Source organism: Hippocampus bargibanti, linkage group LG03 (assembly GCF_051943395.1).
Source record: "Hippocampus bargibanti isolate YZ-2025 linkage group LG03, ASM5194339v1, whole genome shotgun sequence".
NCBI lineage: Eukaryota > Metazoa > Chordata > Actinopteri > Syngnathiformes > Syngnathidae > Hippocampus > Hippocampus bargibanti.
In genome coordinates this window covers 23,461,033-23,480,298 of record NC_142736.1, presented here as the reverse complement: position 1 = coordinate 23,480,298, position 19,266 = coordinate 23,461,033, and the positions used below count along the sequence as shown (strand labels likewise).

Genomic DNA, 19,266 nt, shown 5'->3' with positions numbered 1-19,266 from the left:
CAGAAGAGGGTGACAACGCTCCATGTAAGGAATTAATCAGCCTGTGGAAATGGGCTGATTCCTTACAGGAGCTTTGTCGCCCTCTTCTGCCTCCTTTTGTGCTACATTTCCCGCCCCCTGGATACCTCAAAATGGCATGGAATAAATTCTTTACTCGATTGCAAACATGTATGCTTTCCTCTTCAGAACTATTTGAATCATATTCATAACTGGAGGTGTAACAAGAAAGCATATTATCTGAATCTGAAGCCATTGTTTTGATTCTCCAGCAAGGCAAGACATCTTGGGGTGATGTCACGAACAAGGGGGCAGGACCTTCTGAAATTGGTCACTTCCGGGTTCATTTTTTTTGCAGATTTTGGACACTTTAAGTCATTTTTATTGGTGTTTTGCATTTGACTAAAAATATCATACTGCGTGTTTTGGTTATTTTAGATGCTATAAAATGTTCTGATGTCAGTTCAGAAACAAAAACGTGACATCGGTTGTCCTTTAAGTGTTTATTAACCCTCATATTACTGTACATAAAAAGGCTCTATTTTACCCGTTTCAATTTTGTGTGCTCTAAAACAGTTAGAAAATATCCCAATGGGATAAAAAACAGGTTGTCTTTCTTTTCGAGTATGTTTATAACATCTCAGAAACAGTTATTTGACTGTTTTGTGTATATTTTTACATACATAAAAATGACCCACAACATAATCAATCATGATTTTTGTTCTCTGAGGGCCATATGACTAAATTATACACTTATACACAAGGGTATGAAACTCATGACATAAGTTACCAGGCACCAGGGCAGACAACTCTGAAAAGTTGCCTGCCCGACCTTAAAATTGCCTGCCCCATTTTTCACAACTTCAAACACAATAAGATGACTAATCGCGAAAAAATAAAATACATTATTGCAAAGTATTAAGGATTTTTTTAATGAAGGATGTACCTACCATCGTCTGCTACAAGCCACATGAACTCATCGTTTCACGGTTCTTATAATAATAATAATAATAATAATAATAATAATAAATTTAATTTCTAAGCGCCTTTTAAAACTGTCAAGGACACTTTACAGTCACGGGATAATTATACGTTTACGTTTTGTAGCGTCATAAATTTTGTTAGCTTCTTTTGAATCTTTCTCCTAGGGCTGAGGTTCTGTACGTCTACTTTGGAAAATGATATGCAAGTGCACGACCTTATAACGCTCGGGAAAGTCCGAAGCACGAAGCAGGCTTCTGATTGGCTGCTGTGCCGTATGCAAATTGCCAAACAAACTGCTTTGTTTTCTTCCTTCAGCGATCGGTATTCGGCGAAATTTTAACCCGGATCCTTTCTCAAAACGGTTCGTACAACCAACAACCATCGTACTAAAACGCGAAAACTCATTCATCAAAACCAAAAATGAAACACATAAGACTACAAAACAATGATCGCACTCGCTGACAACTGTTGTGACTTGGCTTTCTGCCGACCGGAAGTGAGCGGCCGATCACATGAGCATAACAAATGACATCAAGCAGGCATCTCCTATAACGCTCGGGAAAGTCCAGAAGCTGGCTTCTGATTGGCGGCTACCGTGCCGAGTATGCAAATTGACAAACAAACCGAAATTCAGAAATTCCCAAAACGAATGAAGATTTCGAAATCTGATCAATTTATTCCTTTTTTGTTTTGTTTTGAAGAAGTCGGCCACCTGGGTGGAGACATTTTGTAAGTTGTACGCCCGACGTAAAAGTAGCACACCCCGGGCGTCCGGGCAGACGTTATTTCAGACGCTGATATAACACAAGGAGACAAAATACATGAACTTCATGTACACTTTTATTGAGAGAACATCTGTCTCCCCCAGTTATCTAAAAATATTTGCCATCACTGGAACAACACAAGGCCAAAAACTGAGCTGTTCGCCACAACCAATGATGGTTGGATTAAAAACTTTGTACAGTATAAGTCAGTCTTTCAACATAAAAACAAAAGGACACTCAGGCTTAGGTTTGTGTGTTGCTGTACTGAGGTCAAGTTCTGTCGAACAAACACTCTCCAAAAACAAAGATGTTACGGTACCTCCTTTGGCCCCCCTTTCACAGTACATTCTTGTAAGCCCCCCCCCCCCCCCCCATTCCCATCATGGCCGTTCTATCGAATCCTCTTCTGCTGACGAGCGCGGTAGATGTCGTGGACGGGCGGAGCCACCGCTCCTTTGTCATCTTCTTCATCTGAGTCTGCATTGGGTCTCTTGAGTGACTTGGTGATGGCGTGGTTTTCCACAGCGCCGTTGCCCTCGCCGCCGCCTGGCAGTCTGCCAGTGATCAGCTCCACAGCAGCCTCCATAGCTTTGAAAGAGGGAACATTGGTGAGTATACATTAACTCGTTCACTGTCATTCCCGAATTTATTCAGGACTTGAAAAGCAGCACGTGGAGCGCCATTTCCGAATTTCTTCAGCTTTTGGTTTTTCTTGCGTGGGGTGCCGATCAAGGGCTGGTCAGACCTCTGGCAATGTTTTTCCATCCCACGAAGGAGCAGCATTTGCCTTTGGTCCATGTTAGCGCTTTTGTTACATCTTCAATATGTATAAATATGTATGTATTGTATTTTGTACACCTGCCCCCATTTCAAGCTCAGATAACTCCACACTCATATAACTTAGAAATTAACTATTTTTTCTGATAAAAGAAGAGAGTCTACGGTTTCTTTCGCTGCATTGAATGTTTATGTAGTCCTAAAACTCAATATTCTATGGGTCCTGCCATTTCAGTGAAAATGACAAAAACCACGGCACAGGAGGGGACACATTTCTGCACATCGTCTGGCAATGAATGAGTAAAACTACAGCTTATTCATTGTGCGGCAATTGTGAATTCACCTGTCCTCAGTCGCTTATTAACTTGCTCATATTATTATGTCATTTAGTGCAATATTTTTGCTGACGTTGCGAGGTTGAATTGTCTGTGTTTCACATGTTCCTTTTGACAGCTATTGTAGTCTATTTTGCCCAAATTCCCTTATATTCCTCACGGTGTGTAAAAGTAAAGTTAGTGCGCCGACTAATATTACTGATGAACTTCATGTGACGGCAGTTTGGTTTGTGTTGAATAACTGCACTTCTGCATAGTAGTTTATGTAACATGGTTTTGAGATTGTACTGTATATGTGCGAGGTGCATGGTGTTGATACTTTGACGGTTATTTGTCGATCTTGTCACATACCACAGTAAATAAATCAACAGGGAAAAGGGCACCGTTTTTAAGACCTTTGCCACCACCTTGTGGTAATTACAAACCCATTCAATGTGAAACGGCTCGAGGTGCCTTGTGTATGAAACATGCTGTATACATAAAGCTCGCTTTGCTTTTATGGGAAGTGTCAATTATTCATGCTTTTTTTCTGTTCACTGTGGGGCTCGGTCTGGCAATAATAGTGAAGAAGATCAGAGGGATACATGTAGAGATTGATCGAGAGACTCTGAGAGCAATACAGATTTTCCAGTGTATAAGGCGCACCCCCAATGAATAGTGTATTTCAAAAATGTTTCCATATATATGGCACACCGTACTATAAGAAGCACCAGAGTGTATTTCCAAACCTTTTCCATATACAGTCAAGTCTTGTTATATCGATATCGGATATATCGATAGTCCCGGTTATATCGATACTATTTCTATGCACGCACGGAGAAAATTACATGCAAACAGGGTCGGATATATCGATAGTCCCGGTTATATCGATATTTTTCCGGACTCCCTTGAATATCGATATAACGAGACTTTACTGTAATAATAATAATAATAATAATAATAATAATAATACATTTCATTTCTAAGCGCCTTTCAAAACTCTCAAGGTCACTTTACAGTCACACGATAAGTTGTTTTTGTGGGGGAGCAGCGGCAGCCACACGCGCCAGCGTTCACTCAACCCGGGAGTAACTCAAATACATAGAAAGTTAATAGATAGCTAATAATAATAATAATAATAATAATAATGAGAATACATTGTATTTATAAGCGCCTTTCAAAACTCTCAAGACATTAGCTAAAAGATAGCTAGCTAGATAGCTATATTGCTAATATATTGCTAATATTAATAATGATAATAATAATAATAATACAGTAAAGTCTCGTTATATCGATATTCAAGGGAGTCCGAAAAAATATCGATATAACCGGGACTATCGATATATCCGACCCTGTTTGCATGTAATTTTCTCCGTGCGTGCATAGAAATAGTATCGATATAACCGGGACTATCGATATATCCGATATCGATATAACGAGACTTTACTGTACATTGTATTTATAAGCGCCTTTGAAAAACTCTCAAGAACATACCTAATAGAGCTAGCTAGATAGCTAGCCAGTTAGATAGCTATATCGCTAATAGATAGCTAATAATAATAATAATAATACATTGTATACTGTATGTGGCACACCGTACTATAAGACACACCAGAGTATAGGGCGCACCCTAATGAATGGTGTATTTCCAAACTGCCCATATACTGTATAAGGCGCACCTTCAATGAAAGAAAAGAGTTTTCAAAATATAATATAGAAATATATAAAAGTTTTCAGAATATAAGTGTCACGGTTTGCGAGGTGGTGATGGCGGGTGCGGATCCCAAAAAGCTGGCAGGAGTGTCGTCGCTACCCGTTGGTCGCCAGTCTGATCGGGATGACCAGCACCTGTGCAGGTGCAGGCGGGACCGACAGCGCCCCCCGTTGGTCGCCAACCCGATCATGACAGTAGCTGCAGGCAGGGCTGACGTCGCTACCCGTTGGTCGCCAATCTGATCGGGACGACCAGCACCTGTGCAGGTGGGGCCGACAGCGCCCCCCGTTGGTCGCCAACCAGATCATGACAATAAGGCACACAACATTATAAGGTGCTGCACTAGAGGATGGGGTTACGCACGACTTATAGGGTGAAATCGAGTCGGTGGCTGCTGACAAGTGTTACAAGATCTGTTGTGGCTCAATATTACTTCACATACAGAGCACACCAGCGTATAAGGCGCAGGGCCATCCTTTGAAGAAAATGAATGATTTTGGGTGTGCCTTACACATCGGAAAATACGGTACGAACAGAATAATAACAATAATAGAGACAGGAAGGCAGACAAAGAGATATGGCGACTTACTTTCCGGAAGTGTGCATCTCCTAAAAGTCTCAATGAGCTCATCCACTTGAACGAAAGGACCCTGCAGAGCATTGCGGATCCTTTTATATATATGCAAACAAAGCAGCAAAGCATTATGTGTGTTCACTATTACTGACGTTGAAACATGTTGGTGGAGGAAGCAGCTTCATTAAAAGGACAGCCACCGGAGGAACCGGGAACACTCCGCCGGATACAGGGTGCAGGCCCGGAGCTGCGGACACAAACAACAGGCGGTCGTGAACACAAAGCGTCGTAACTGGTGAATTTGAAAGTGACACAAAGACTAGGTACCGGCCATGTGCCGCGGCTGGAAGGGGAGCATCTGATTGGTGTCCGGTTTGGGGTACTCTGGTTTTCGGTCTGTTTCGTCCTTCAGGGTGGGCGCAGAGGGCACCGCCACAGCCTCGGGAAGCAGGGCTGCCAGTTTGGCACGAGTTACATCCTACAAACACAATTCATCGACAAAGTAAGATGATTATACAGCCATATTGTTTCACAGTGATGGTGAAAACGCACACCTTATATCCCAGTGCCTTGAGTTCACTAGTGGAGCAAGGATACAGGTCCATGAACTTGTATCTGTCCACGAGCAAGGCTGTCTCTTTGCCCTCGTATTCCTCCTTGAAGGCGGTGAAACGCCGCCGCTCCACCTTTAAAATACTGGCCAGGTCGCCGATGTTGCTCTCAAAGGCGAGAAAACGAGCCCAGATCTCCCTGGGCGTGGAGACAGATGAAATACGATCAAAAACGAGGCCAGCAAGATCAATTGATCAATGAGACAATATGAAAAACACTCCATGTGTACCCTGACTTCTCTGGTGAAAGGTTTCCGGAGGTGAGTACCCGTTCAAATAGAACCCTGGTGTTGTTATCCTCTGTCGGAAAAAAAAAAACATCTATTATGTAACGACTAAAAGTGATTTTGCTTCACCGGTGATTCTCAACTGGTGTCTCTGGAGCAAAAAACGATATATGTGAAATTGTTGCACCATATTTTCCGGTGTATCAGGCGCACCCAAAAGACTTGATTTTCTTCAAAAGATTTCCCTGCACCGTATACGCAGGTGCGCCTTATATGTGAGGTAATATACTGTATCACAACAGGTCTCACAATTACTGTTACATAACCAGCCGCCATTTTTCATTTTCCCCTGTAGAAGAAGTCGTGCGTAACCCCAGGCTCCACTATAGCGCCTTATAATGTGGTGTGCCTTATATTTGGAAAACTTGTATCTATTTATATAGTATTATATTTGGAAAACTTTGGGGTGCGCTTTATACTCCGGTGCGACGTGTATATGGAAAAAGTTTGAAAATACACCATTCATTGGAGGTGCACCTTATACATCAGAAAATATGGTATTTGTCGTAAGTAGTAATAGCTGGTATCGGTGATGGAGTCAATAACTTGTATAGAACTAATGCGGATATCGACCCAATACTAACACTGTTATTCAAAACTCATCTCATTTTCCGTACCGCTTATTCCTCATTAGGGTCGCGGGGGTTGCTGGAGCATATCTCAGCTGTCTTCGGGCACGAGGCGGGGGACACCCTGAATAGGTTGCCAGCCAATCGCAGGGCACACAAAGACATACAACAGTCACTTTCACACTCACACCTAGGGACAATTTGGAGTGGTCAATCTGCCTGCCATGCATGTTTTTGGAGTGTGGGAGGAAACCGGAGGACCCGGAGAAAACCCACGCGGGTCCGGGGAGAATACACAAACTCCACACAGGGAGGCCGGACCGGGACGCGAACCGGCGACCTCTGCACTGTGAAGCCAGTGTGCTAACCACTCGGCTACCTGGCCGTTTATTCAAAACTCACCCCATCGCTAATACGTGTGTTTACAGAGGCTATTTTTGAACAACACATTTTCCTTACTGTTCTTAATTTCTAAAACAGCGGGTCGCGATTTGACAACAGCTGGGTCCATTTGAACCAAACGCCAAAAAGGAACAAGTCAATGGAGGCAAAACTTTACTGTGACTTACGTCTGTGTAAGCTCTCAGTCGTACAGGAGTGGTCCATCGATGAAAAGGTTTCTTCAGCCGTCATCTGTACTTCTTTGAAGGTGTCAGACGTTTCGCTTCTTATCGAAGAAACTTCGTCAGCAAACTAAAGTCTTATTGGTAGCATCAGCCCTATATATATAGCCCTACTATCCAGACATGGCGGTGCCGGACTATGATAGGTCCCTGCTCTCAGGTTGGGGGGAGAAGAGGACTACTCCCTGCCACTCCACTGATTGTTCCTATTGTCCTGACTAACGACTGGCCTGAATGCCTCACTTCCACCAGTATCACCTCATCAGTATTCCTAATCCTATTTTGCCTAAGTAGGCTGTTGTACGAACGATCCAAATTGAACCTCACCCCACCAAACCAGTTTAATGAAGGATTTAGTTGTTTGAAAATTGAAAATTGCTTCTTTTACTCCCCTTTCAAAACATCTATGTTCTATCGCTAAGATTTTAACCTCATTGTCGTCAAATGAGTGGTTGCTAGCTTTTAGGTGCATATGTACTGCCGATTGAGGCCCACTAGTATTATCCCTGCGATGTTGATAAAGTCTTTTTTTGAGAATTTGTTTAGTCTCCCCAATGTATTTCTCTTTACAATTTTCATTCTTACAATGTATTGAATAAACTCTTGGATAAGAAGCGAAACGTCCGACACCTACAAAGAAGTACAGATGACGGCTGAAGAAACATTTTCATCGATTTACTGTGACTTGTTCGCACCTGCTAACCATCAGTCTCTAATTTGTCAGGGGTTACGTTTTCACTTGTCTTGTAAATGTAACTTTTTTTTTTAGCAAAAGACACTTGAATTATAATTACCATATTTTCCGGTGTATAAGGCGCACCTCCAATGAATTGGATTGGATTGGATTGGATATGCCTTTATTAGTCTCACAGTAGAGAAATTTACATTTCACAGCAGCAAAGTGATGAAAGGAATGAAAGTAGAAAAAGTAGAAATGAATGGTGTATTTTCAAACTTTTTCCATATATAAGTCGCACCGGAGTATAAGGTGCACCCTAAAGTTTCCCAAATATAATATATAAATAGATACAAGTTTTCCAAATGTAAGGCACACCACATTATCAGGCGCTATAGTAGAGGCTGGGGTTACGCACAATTTCTTCTGCAGGGGTTAATGGAGTCGGTGGTTGCTGACAGTAGTTCCAGACCGGTTGTGGCTCAATATGACTTCACATATAAGGCGCACCTGCGTATAAGGCGCAAGGCCATATTTTGAAGTAAATGAAGGATTTTTGGTCCGTCTTATACACGGGAAAATACGGTATGTGAATTATCCCTTGCCGAAACAAAAGGCTCCTACCAATGGTTGCCTGTGACTCAATGACAAGAACAAAATAAATGAAGGAGAGAACCTACCATTAAGGTGAGAGAGGTAATCAATGTACGCAAGGATGTACTCTGGAATGTCTCCATATTTCTTCAAACCAAGCTCAAAAATCTTAAAGGCAACCGATTTATCCTGTTGGGTATGAAAGACCAAAGATTAGACCGATTCTTGAAGCATTTGTGTCAGCGTCTGCTTACCAATACAATCACGTATCACCTTGCTGCAATAGTACTCCATCAGAGCTGCAGTGACGTAAACGTGGTGGCGTGTGCGCAGATCCTCGCGGGCCTTTTTGAAGATGTTGCGGCCCGATTTGATGCCCTCCGCCCTCCTGGCAAACTTCATGTATTGTATGTACACCAACGTGGGGTCGATGTCCTCGATGGCCAGCAATTTATTGTAAATGCTGTGCACCTTCTCGTGCTTCATGCGACTCTGTCAGGATGGCGAAAAAAGAAAAATAAATACAAAGGATGGTCTCCTTTATGTCTCACATTTGTTTTGAAGAGATTTGACGGTTCCTTTAGTGACCCACTTCTTCGTAGTCGGCAAATGAGAAATAAAGAAGCATATTCTTCTTCAGTAGTGTCCCGATGGCACGTTCATAGATGTTTGCGGCCTCGTCGCTGAATATCTTGGAGTTATTCATGTCCTGTGAAGAACAAAATGTTAATATTTCGTTCATCACATTTTTTGTCACCACAGTAATAATTCATAACAATGTCTCATACCCCTTTCTCTGCCAACAATTTGCTGGACTGCTCCAGGTACTGAGCTGACTCATACCACACATCAGGATGGTGCCCCAGCACCAGCAGGCACTGCTCATAGGCAAACATTACTGCAACAAGTAAAAAAAAATAAGTCAGGAGACACAATTTCTTCGGCAGCTACAAACTACTTGTCAGAGTCACAAAGGTCAACATGTCATTGACCTCTCTTTGTGATAAGCGTCTGATCTTCTGTGCGCAGCGGGTTGCTTTTTTCCCATTGAATGTACTTCTTCCACATATCCACCTGCTGAGCCTCCTGCGGGGAGTTCTGGGGTGCCACGGAGGGCGCATTCCTGTCCAACCCTTTCATCACCGTCTCATACTCCTGCGCGCATCGGGCATAAACAGATAAGGTGAGTGTTTCTTGACATTGAAGGAAGCAGGTCGGTAACTCATTCACTGCCATTCACAAATTTATTCGGGAATTGAAAATATGACGTAGAGCGACATTCACAAATGTGTTCGGGTTTTGTTTTTTCATGTTTGGGTGCCCATAAAGCGCTGGCCATGGCCCCTGGCAAATTTTCCTTTCCACAAGGGGTCAGCATTTACCTTTTTTCCATGTTAGCGCTATGTTCCAGCTTGAGCTGTTGTTAAAGCCCGATATAAACCAATATGTATGTATTACATTGTAATTTGTCCAGCCACCCTCATTTCAAGATCATATAACTCCAGAACCATAAAATTTAGGAATTAACTTTTTTCTGATGAAAGAAGAGAGTCTAAGATTTCGTATGTTGCATTTAATGTTTATGTAGTCCTAAAACTCAATATGCTGTGCATCCTGGAATTTGAGTGAATGGCAGTGAATGAGTTAATTGTCATTTTTATTCTTCCAAGTGTCCTACCTTTGCGACTCTCCTGGCGTTCGTGTAGTCTCGGCTTCGATCCTCAATCATTTTCTTGGCCAAGTGTATATTGATTCCCTAATGTACATACATTACATAACCAACCGTCAGCATTAATAATGTCGTGAAAACACACCGAAGCTGTATCAAGATTGACGACTTCACCTCCTCATATTTGCTATAATCTCTCCAGAGTTGCTCGATGTTAATCATGGGATTCACACAACCCCTCTGGTAGACCCTCCGCACTGCTGTGATGCGCTGGTTCTCTGCATACGAACCCACAGCCTCACTAATGATGCACAAAACAGCATTAGCATCAATGTCTGCTTACATGGACCATACAATGATAACGGCAGGGGAAATCACTCACACTCCCTTCAGGAAGTTAATGTAGTCCACCCAAATCTGTACCAAAAAAAGGACCACAAACCATTATGGAGCAGTCGTCAATGTACATTTAAAATATTTTTTTATTTCATCTACCTGATATGACATGATTTCCATGCCAATTTTATCCAGGGCAAAGTCGTACGCCTGGGCCATCTTCTCCCTGAGCAAAATGGGTCTTCAATTTTCTTGGAATAGTCATAACCAAGATTTATAGGTATCACGCAAGCTTACTTGTAGCTGGGGAGCTTTCCTTTGGTCTCTCGCACGTATGCAAGGTAACATTTCCAGAGGTCAATGTGCAACACTTTCATCAGGCATCGCTGAAACAACTGCAGCAAAGAGATTGCATATTGTATACACACAAACATGCACGTCAAGGAGGTATTAATGGTTTTATGTTTAAGAACTTCATTTTGAGAATATGATTGGTACTCTTCTCTGAAAAACTTTTACATAGTCTCATCTACATGTATTTCAAGTGGCATTTGGGTATCAGATGAAAAGCTGAATCCAAATAATATCAAGGTGCATGAACAGAATATGAGCCGAATGACAAATATATGCTCATCATAGAGAAATTAATAATCGAGAAAATGCTGCAGTCCACTGCATCAAATATTCATGCGGGCATTTACTCACCTTTTCTACTTTGTCATAGTTTTTCGCCTTGACCTGCAAATAAGACAAATGTAAATGGAATATTATTTCAAGTAATTTAGAAAAAGAAAATCATGGCTGCCAGGAACCATGAATCCATGCAAAATTCAGCACATACACACACACACAAATCAGCAGATCAACAAAGTGAAATTCACACAATAATGACAAAGTACAGTAAAGTCTCGTTATATCGATATCGGATATATCGATAGTCCCGGTTATATCGATACTATTTCTATGCACGTACGGAGAAAATTACATGCAAACAGGGTCGGGTATATCGATAGTCCCGGTTATATCGATATTTTTTCGGACTCCCTTGAATATCGATATAACGAGACTTTACTGTATTTGTGTCAAGGGGTTTATTATTTTTGTAATATGGGTAAGATTGTGCCTCAAAACCATAATAAAATGAAAACATAATTTGAAGGGAAGGAGACAAGGAAAACAAAACTTGTTTTGGGGTGTAATAAAATAAGACATTTCATTTATAAGCGCTTTTCAAAACTCTCAAGGACCACAATATCTTATATTTGTTGACATACGAGATCATCTTAAAATTCATATCTCGAGCAACAAGAAAGGGGCATAGCGTTGCTTTTATCCCAATAGCTCTTCAGATCAATTAGATGCCACCATTGCAGAGTTGTGCCATGAAGAAACAAAAACGGAACAAATACAATTCCACTGTTGGAGGTTGAAAGCATTTTTGGTGTGAGAAAGACAAGGCCTGTCAGTGGAATTAAGACTTTATTTGATGAAGCTAAATCAAGCTAATTTTACATGACAGCTACATGAACAAATAAGTCACTGAAACAAACATTTGTAAGTTTTACGACAATGACAGATTCTCAATATATCCCATTGATTTTTTCAAGCTAAAACTCGGTGTCTAGATCAATTTTTAGGACTTCATTTTAGGTCAACACATTAATTAAGAAGTTATTAAGAAGTCCAAGATGGCGCTCGGCTAGGCAACCGTGTGCCCTCATTAGCCTTGCTTTTTTTTGTTGTTTTTGTGTTTTTTTTGTCACTTCAGTGTCGTGTGGAATGGATACAGATTGTTTTTCAGCATTTTAATTGCCACTGCATTCATCAATGAGTTGACTCTGCTGAGCGGTTGCGACTTTTCGACAGCACGAAAATGCCAGCACTGTTTTTGATTTGGGAGGAATGTGAGTGCCATTTGACTGTCATGGCTGGTCAGCTCTGAGGCGATTGTGTTTTTTTTGCGCCTGTAATGGGCAGCATTTTCACAGCCCCCCTTTGTTTAGTGGAAAGGTCTGTGCTGTTGCACAGTCTGTAGCTCGGTGGATGCATTGCTTGAGGACCTCGCAAAGGGAAGAAAGGAGCGTTGATGCCCATGTGGAACTGTTGCGGCTTGGAATTGAAGCAGATTTACGTGGGCCAGGAGATGTGAGACAGTCTCATTTCGTCAATGGATGCTACAACTTCATGTTTGCTTTCAACATTCAGCTTATAGCAGATGTGCACGTTTAACCATGACGTCCTTGATCCACTCCTCTTTCATTTAGAACTGCTTTATACAACAAAGAGGGTGCAGAAAGGACTTAAGATTGAATGACTATGTGTCCTTTGTGTTGTGTCACATTATTTATTTTGTTGTTTGACTTCAAGATGGCGCCGCGAGCATGGCCGTCTTTACAGCAGCTCTTGTATTTTATTTTTCTATTTCTTCCTTTCATAACTTTGCTGCTGTGAAATTTGAATGTCTCCACTCTAAGACAAATAAATAAACACTCATCCAATCTTAAAATGTATCCAAATTAAATCTAAAAACAAACCAAAGCACCCACGCAGGTTGAAGTGCAAGCTTTACATTGTAGAAACATGAACAAGGGGAACAAAAATGGTTGTTCTTCACCAAATCGGGCTACATAACGACAATGTTCTTCATGATAACCTAAAGCTAGCGTGAACATAAAGCATGGGCATGAAGAGTGTTGATTTACCATCAATTAGTTTTCTGAACAAATGCATCAGCGCTGGGAAATGACATTCTATATATGCAGACAACTCAAGTTCAAAACAACACTACAGCATTAGTTCAGAACTTTGATATCCTGGTTATCTATTCGAATACTAAGAAAATAGACCGACATGTTATTTTCATGCAAGGAAAAACTATGATACAATTTATTATTTCAATGGCACAATTGGAGCGAAAGTCAATGTTGCGCTACCTCTTTTCACCACATTGGCATTGGGGAGGGACATATGAAAGCAACTCTTTTAATTTATAACCACAATCAAAAGAAACTGCGCAAAACAAATGTGCAGATGTAAACTGTTTTTGCACAAGTTTTCCAAAAATGTAGGTGCTTACAAGTATATGGACTGTGACCAGAGGCTCCAGGTTTTTTTTTCCTCTCCAAGAATCCATAATGAGATTAAAAAAAATCTACACATCATCCCTACCCAAATGCTAGGTTTTTGTGATGCTAAATGTACTAACATCAATAATGTGAAAAACTATTTCGAGCATTTAATGCAACTGAATAATGAAACGATGACCGGGGCATGTTTTTAAGAGGGGTGGGGGGGATGGGATAAAATCTAATCTAAAATAATTGATTATACAACAAGGAAAATCCTCTTAACTGTGAAATGTGGTTGTGTGTAATATTTGAAAATATCTGATAATATACACATTGACCGTGATTCTTAAAAAATCTATTTCACATCATCTAGTGCACAGGTGTCAAAGTCAAGGCCCGGGGGCCAAATCTGGCCCGCCATGTAATTTTTTTCGGCCCGCGAAAGCAAATCAAACGTGAAATTCCATGCTTGCTAAAATCCTAGTCGAAATTTCATATTTTTGGATGTAAACCACAACAAAAAAATATCCTGTGACTGTAAAGTGTCCTTGAAAGTTTTGAAAGGTGCTTATAAATGACATGTATTATTATTATTATTGACTTCAGATTTGAAAACTAATTATTAATTTGTTGTGCGCTCTATATGTAATATGTGGAGGGGATTAATATTCTAATGGCTTCCCCAAATTCATAACGGCCCTCGAGAGGAAACCATAACTATAATGTGGCCCGCGGCAAAATATGACTGACACCTCTGATCTAGTGGGTGTTTTTTTCTGCTTTTGACAGCCATTAGGCAAGTTAATACATCCTTCACCAGTTTAGTTAAAGCTAAATGAAAAACATTGTAACCATGCTTCACGGTAGCTCGGATTTTGTTTAATTTCAGTTATTTTTTAATAGCAACTGTTCAAAACAACATTAAAATTTGGAAAAATTGCCAAAAAGTTTAACACCAGCGTTATAGGGCCATAACACAACTTTTCCATGTATTTTGGGTGATTTTGTTGTGGTCTGGAGAAACCCAGATTCCATTTTCTGTGGGGTTCACACTTCCAAAAGGCACAAACAAGACTGTTCATCACTCAAAAAAAAAAAAAAAACTAGTGAAGCACTGTGGGCCATGACATACTTCGGGTCTAATTTTATTCACGGAAGAGTGAATTGGGATGAGTTTGAAATAGGAGTCACTGACGGCACATGACATTCAGATATCTAATAGAAAGAAAACCTACAGGAAGATCTAAAATTCATTTGGGGTTAACCAGAGACATTTTAAACTTTTTAAAATGTGGTGGGCTCATTCACATTTACTATGAAGTTGAATGTAATTAGTTAATTCTGAATTGAGCAACATCGCGGTTAAGGTGTGGACATGTGTGTATAGCCAGATTATTAAAAAAAAAAAGAATAAACATATTTGGACCAGGTTAGTTTTTATGTCCACTGTATGACTAATTAAGTGAAAAAAAACCCACAAATTATGGGCTCACATGCACAAGCTAGTATAAGAGTCAGACGAAACTCATTTGATTGACATGTGGCCCCACAAGCACGATATGTATGAGGGTCGAGAAGCTTTGCCCATTCTAGATGAGCAGCTCTGTGCCGACTTTGACGTCCTTGCTCAGCATGAAAAGGGGAGGTGACATTCAAACCTTAAAATACACCACAAGTCAACAAATGACTGAACAGGAGTTGTTCAACCTGACGCTAGGTAAAGGCAATTAACACCACAATGAGCCAACTGCAAAGTCTTGCTGAAGAAAACGTATTAACACCATCATACTCAGAATAGCCTCCACACAACAGCTGTGCACCTGCCTAAGTAAATCAATGAAGAACATCAAGCAATCAGAATGTTCACAAAGAGATCATCAATAACCAACCAAAACAATAACTCAATTCAATTTGACCGAATATCATCTAGCTGAATAAAATTATTGCTGGAGGGAAAAGCTGAAACTATAATCGTAAAGGCTCACTGGCTTAAATATTATTGACAGCAGCATTCAAGCAAAGCTGCCAAAACGCTGCCTCCTCAGCTTTTGGCCTGCATTCTGCTCAAATGAAATTCCAAGGTTGGGTACTCGAAAAGGAAAGTTAGTGTATTCCCCATTCGTATAAGGATATCTTCATTAATATTGCCTTTAAAGAAGAACCAAAAGGGCCAGTTGCTTTTATCTATCTCAGGCTGGCGGCCATTTTGCCTTTGTGCTGCTACTTACTGTCAACTGAAAATGACATTTCAGTCCCGAATGCTCAGGTTGCAACGGTTGCGTGACGAAATGAAGAAAACAGGTGGGCTGTGACTCCCACCCAACCTGAGCCTGTAGGTACTTTGATGTCATTTTCCGTTGCCAGCAAGATCCAGTATAAAGAAAGCTGGATAACAATAGAAACTGATGTTCCACAAAAAGCAAGATGAATAATCAACATTAGAATGGCGGGTGCACATAGCACATGATGTATTTTTTGATTTTAGAAGTGGAGAACCTTCGACAAGTGGCCATTTTGGACCTAAGACAGCTTTGGATATAGCTCACTGACAATTACCAAATCAAACAATATCGGTCAGTTAAAAACCGTACGTTTTTTTGTGGCCCCTCTGATCTGAACAGACATTCCGATTGACACTGCGTTTGTAGAATATGAATTAAGCAACAAAATCCAATTTGTTATCTTTGCTGCTGTGAAATGTAAATTTTTCCACTGCGAGACTAATAAAGGCAAATCCAATCCATAATTGGCCATTACCTGAGCAACTGTCCTACCATTTTTAGTTGACAGGAAGTGGAAAATGGCTTTCAGAAAATCATAATTGATGCTTTGTTTTGGATCCAATCAGCTTTGTCTAGTAACCAACGATAAGCAAGACGAACAACGTGGTTATTTCTGCTACCTGCTTTCTGCAGTCCACTGGATCTTGCTGCAATGGTCCAAACAGTTTGTTCGGTTACTTGAATGGCTGTTTCCCACATTAGATGTGCCAGAGTGGGTCAGGGGACAGACTTAAGTTTACGCCTAAAACAGGTGAATGTGATTTTTTTATGTAAAAAACAAATATACATATACACAAATTAAAGGGACTTTAACATGTCTGTGTCTGCCTGCCTCTGTAAAATACTGTAACAAAAACATACAATGGTAGACACTTCTTGTTTCATTCATTCAGTGGGAAGGTGGTGGGGAATGTCTCAAAAAGCAGATTATTTGTTCATCACATTCCAAAAGAAATGACACAGGAGGCAATAAATTGACACGACAAGTGAATAAAAGGCTAATGCACTCCAAATACCATTTAAATTGTTTTAATACTGTTGCAGACCAAACATGCAACAAATTCACTTTACCCCATTTCAAAGAATATTATGAGGAAAATATTAATTAAATCCTGGGGGAAAAAGCCTTTCCCGTTTTAATGTTTCAAGGCACAACCCTCTTAAATATTGATGTACATCCTATGGAAGAATGATATTTTACCAACAACAAGAATTGCGACTTTAAACCCCATTGACGCCTGAAACAATTGGTGTGAAAAACACATTATTGATCATGGAAGGAATAAAATAGCATGCATACGAGAAGTGAAAAATTATTAACCTCAGCTTCAATGAAGAGTTTCCAGAATCTGCCAGAACTTGGAAACTGTGTGACAAGTCGCTCATATGTCTTTCTTGCTTTATCAATAGGTTGGTTCTAGAGTGGGAGAATGCATTTCCATCCACACAAATGTGAGGAAGAGATAATAAAGGCTTGCACAAATTATTAACCCCCCACCACTACCCTTAATCTCGTTATTTGATTTAACCCCCTATGCAGTAATGCAACTCTTAAGTCACTAAACCTGTGCTTCTCGAATCAGAATGCTCCAAGCGTCAAGGTCATATGGGTTCTCTTCCAACTTTTTCTCTGCCTTCTTCACCTTCTCCGGGACATACTCGGCCGCCGCCTGCAGTGAAAGGACCGAATGCATTAAAATGAATCAGGGTGATGCGGAAAGGAGAAGAAAAAAAAAACGCAGACAGTGATGGTGGATACGGGGGGGAGGGAACGTTCGGTTTTAAAAGTTAAATCTTTAAGAGCCCGTTTGTGGTAAATTAATTACTGCAAACAATCTTTTCCTTCATATTTGATTTAGCAACTTTCCTATTAAGCTTTTGGATCTTAATCATTCATTACCGCAAACCAGTGCATTTGAATTTAATTGCAAGTTTCCGTGTACAATAAATGGGTAAGTAACCCAACCACGCCATAGCAACAACGAAACTACGTGCTACAGACAATATAGCGTGCTTTGTACGGATATATCGTTATCTAAACGAAACCGTTGTGATATATTGAGGCATTGTGACATCACCAAGATAAAACATAGACACTTTAAACAACAATAATTGTTGCAAAGACAACAAATGATACGCGCTATTAGCAGTAGCATTTCCGTATGGGCCTTTGCGACATAAGCTAACGTTACCTGTTCGGTTGCTGCGTCTGTAGACATGGCTGCAAGAGTAATAAAGTGTTCTAGAAGTACTACAGTATGAATAATGATTATATGCTAACGGGGTGATATTTTTAAAGCGGCTCCGTGACAAGCATTTTCTTTAAATCAAGCGATCGCGTTGTCCTCTAAGAACTTGCTGCTCAGTCACAAGCCGTTTTTTTTTTTCAAAATGGCGAGGCAATTCACTTCCGCTCTGCACAGTGCAAAAACAATACAACTTCCTGACCCGAACCTTCTAAAATAAAACAACATGTTTCTCAAAATCTAAAGGGGGAGAATGACTATTTATTTTCAAATAACTATCAATATGTTTTATACATGTATTTATTTTTGCAGGAGGTAGCACAAAAGTAAGGTGTTGCGGTTTACCGAGGAAGTGACCAGATTGCACAGAACCAGGAATCATTATATCAGAGGTTGAACTCATATGAGAGGTATTGGAGAGAAAGTCAGAAGTTTCGAACTCTGCAGCTCTGCACTGAGAGACAATGTGCTAACCACTTTTCACCAGACAGCTAGATTACAAACATCCATCTATCACTTTTCAACACTGGTTGTCCCGAAGAGGGTTACGGGATTTCCTGGAACCTACCCCATCTGACCTCGACCGAAAGGTGGAATGACCCCTGAACTGGTCGTCAATCAGTCGAAGGGCACCATAATGACTGACACCGATACACACCCACATTCACACTATCACTGCCCGCACCCAAACCAGGCAGCTGTATCACTGCACGATCAGACATATATAAACAATACAATATATTTTTAAAAACACGTCACATGATGTGTGCACAAAACATTGCACAATTCTAAAACAAGGTTGGTAGTTGAACAGAACTGAAAAAAACTACTTGAAGTGCCACGAAATGCCATGGGGACTTTCCCGGGTCAAGTTACATGACTGTTAAATTACACCCGTTTGTACTGTTCCCCTCTATGACCAGCAGGGTGGGACATATGACAACCACGGCGAGGCGCGGGTAAACCTGTCTGACTCCAACCGGAAAAAAACTAGACTAAAGAAGAACATCCCCGAGTGATCAACCCTCTTTTTCTTTGGTTTGAAATCTCTGCCGCCTTCTCGTAAGCCCAACTATCATACACCAATAATTGTATACAAACTGTGTATATACTGTTGAAATTATACATTGTTACATTTTAAACAGTGTTGATGCATCGCATGCTCTCTGTGATTGATTGGT

The 19,266-nt window shown here is 40.6% G+C and overlaps 1 protein-coding gene across 2 annotated transcripts; it reads right to left on the bottom strand.

Moving 5' to 3' along the window:
• Positions 1-1,803: 1,803 nt before the first annotated feature.
• Positions 1,804-18,237, bottom strand: cstf3 (cleavage stimulation factor subunit 3). 2 transcript variants are annotated; one of them, XM_088992663.1, is made up of 20 exons: positions 18,032-18,237; positions 17,405-17,509; positions 17,161-17,256; positions 11,195-11,227; positions 10,787-10,884; positions 10,649-10,715; positions 10,536-10,570; positions 10,328-10,454; positions 10,163-10,240; positions 9,477-9,639; positions 9,273-9,382; positions 9,077-9,193; positions 8,758-8,976; positions 8,571-8,673; positions 5,966-6,035; positions 5,679-5,874; positions 5,452-5,602; positions 5,277-5,371; positions 5,140-5,200; positions 1,804-2,333 (listed from the first exon to the last, which is right to left on the bottom strand). In XM_088992663.1, the coding sequence occupies exons 1-20, from the start codon at positions 18,056-18,058 to the stop codon at positions 2,137-2,139; spliced, it is 2,148 nt and encodes a 715-aa protein (XP_088848789.1). In that variant the 5' UTR covers positions 18,059-18,237; the 3' UTR covers positions 1,804-2,136. The 2 variants fall into 2 exon arrangements, with proteins under 2 accessions (XP_088848789.1, XP_088848790.1); XM_088992664.1 differs by lacking the exon at positions 17,161-17,256.
• Between the last annotated feature and the right edge of the window lie 1,029 nt (positions 18,238-19,266).

What these genes read in the sequence shown, in the direction of transcription:
- cstf3 (XM_088992663.1), bottom strand. Translation starts at nt 18,058, where the DNA reads ATGTCTACAGACGCAGCAACCGAACAG. An exon ending in ATTAACTTCCTGAAGGGAGT is followed by an intron (nt 10,455 to 10,535) that starts GTGAGTGATTTC and finishes GTGCATCATTAG; the next exon opens with TGAGGCTGTGGGTTCGTATG. An exon ending in ATTATAGCAAATATGAGGAG is followed by an intron (nt 10,241 to 10,327) that starts GTGAAGTCGTCA and finishes TATGTACATTAG; the next exon opens with GGAATCAATATACACTTGGC.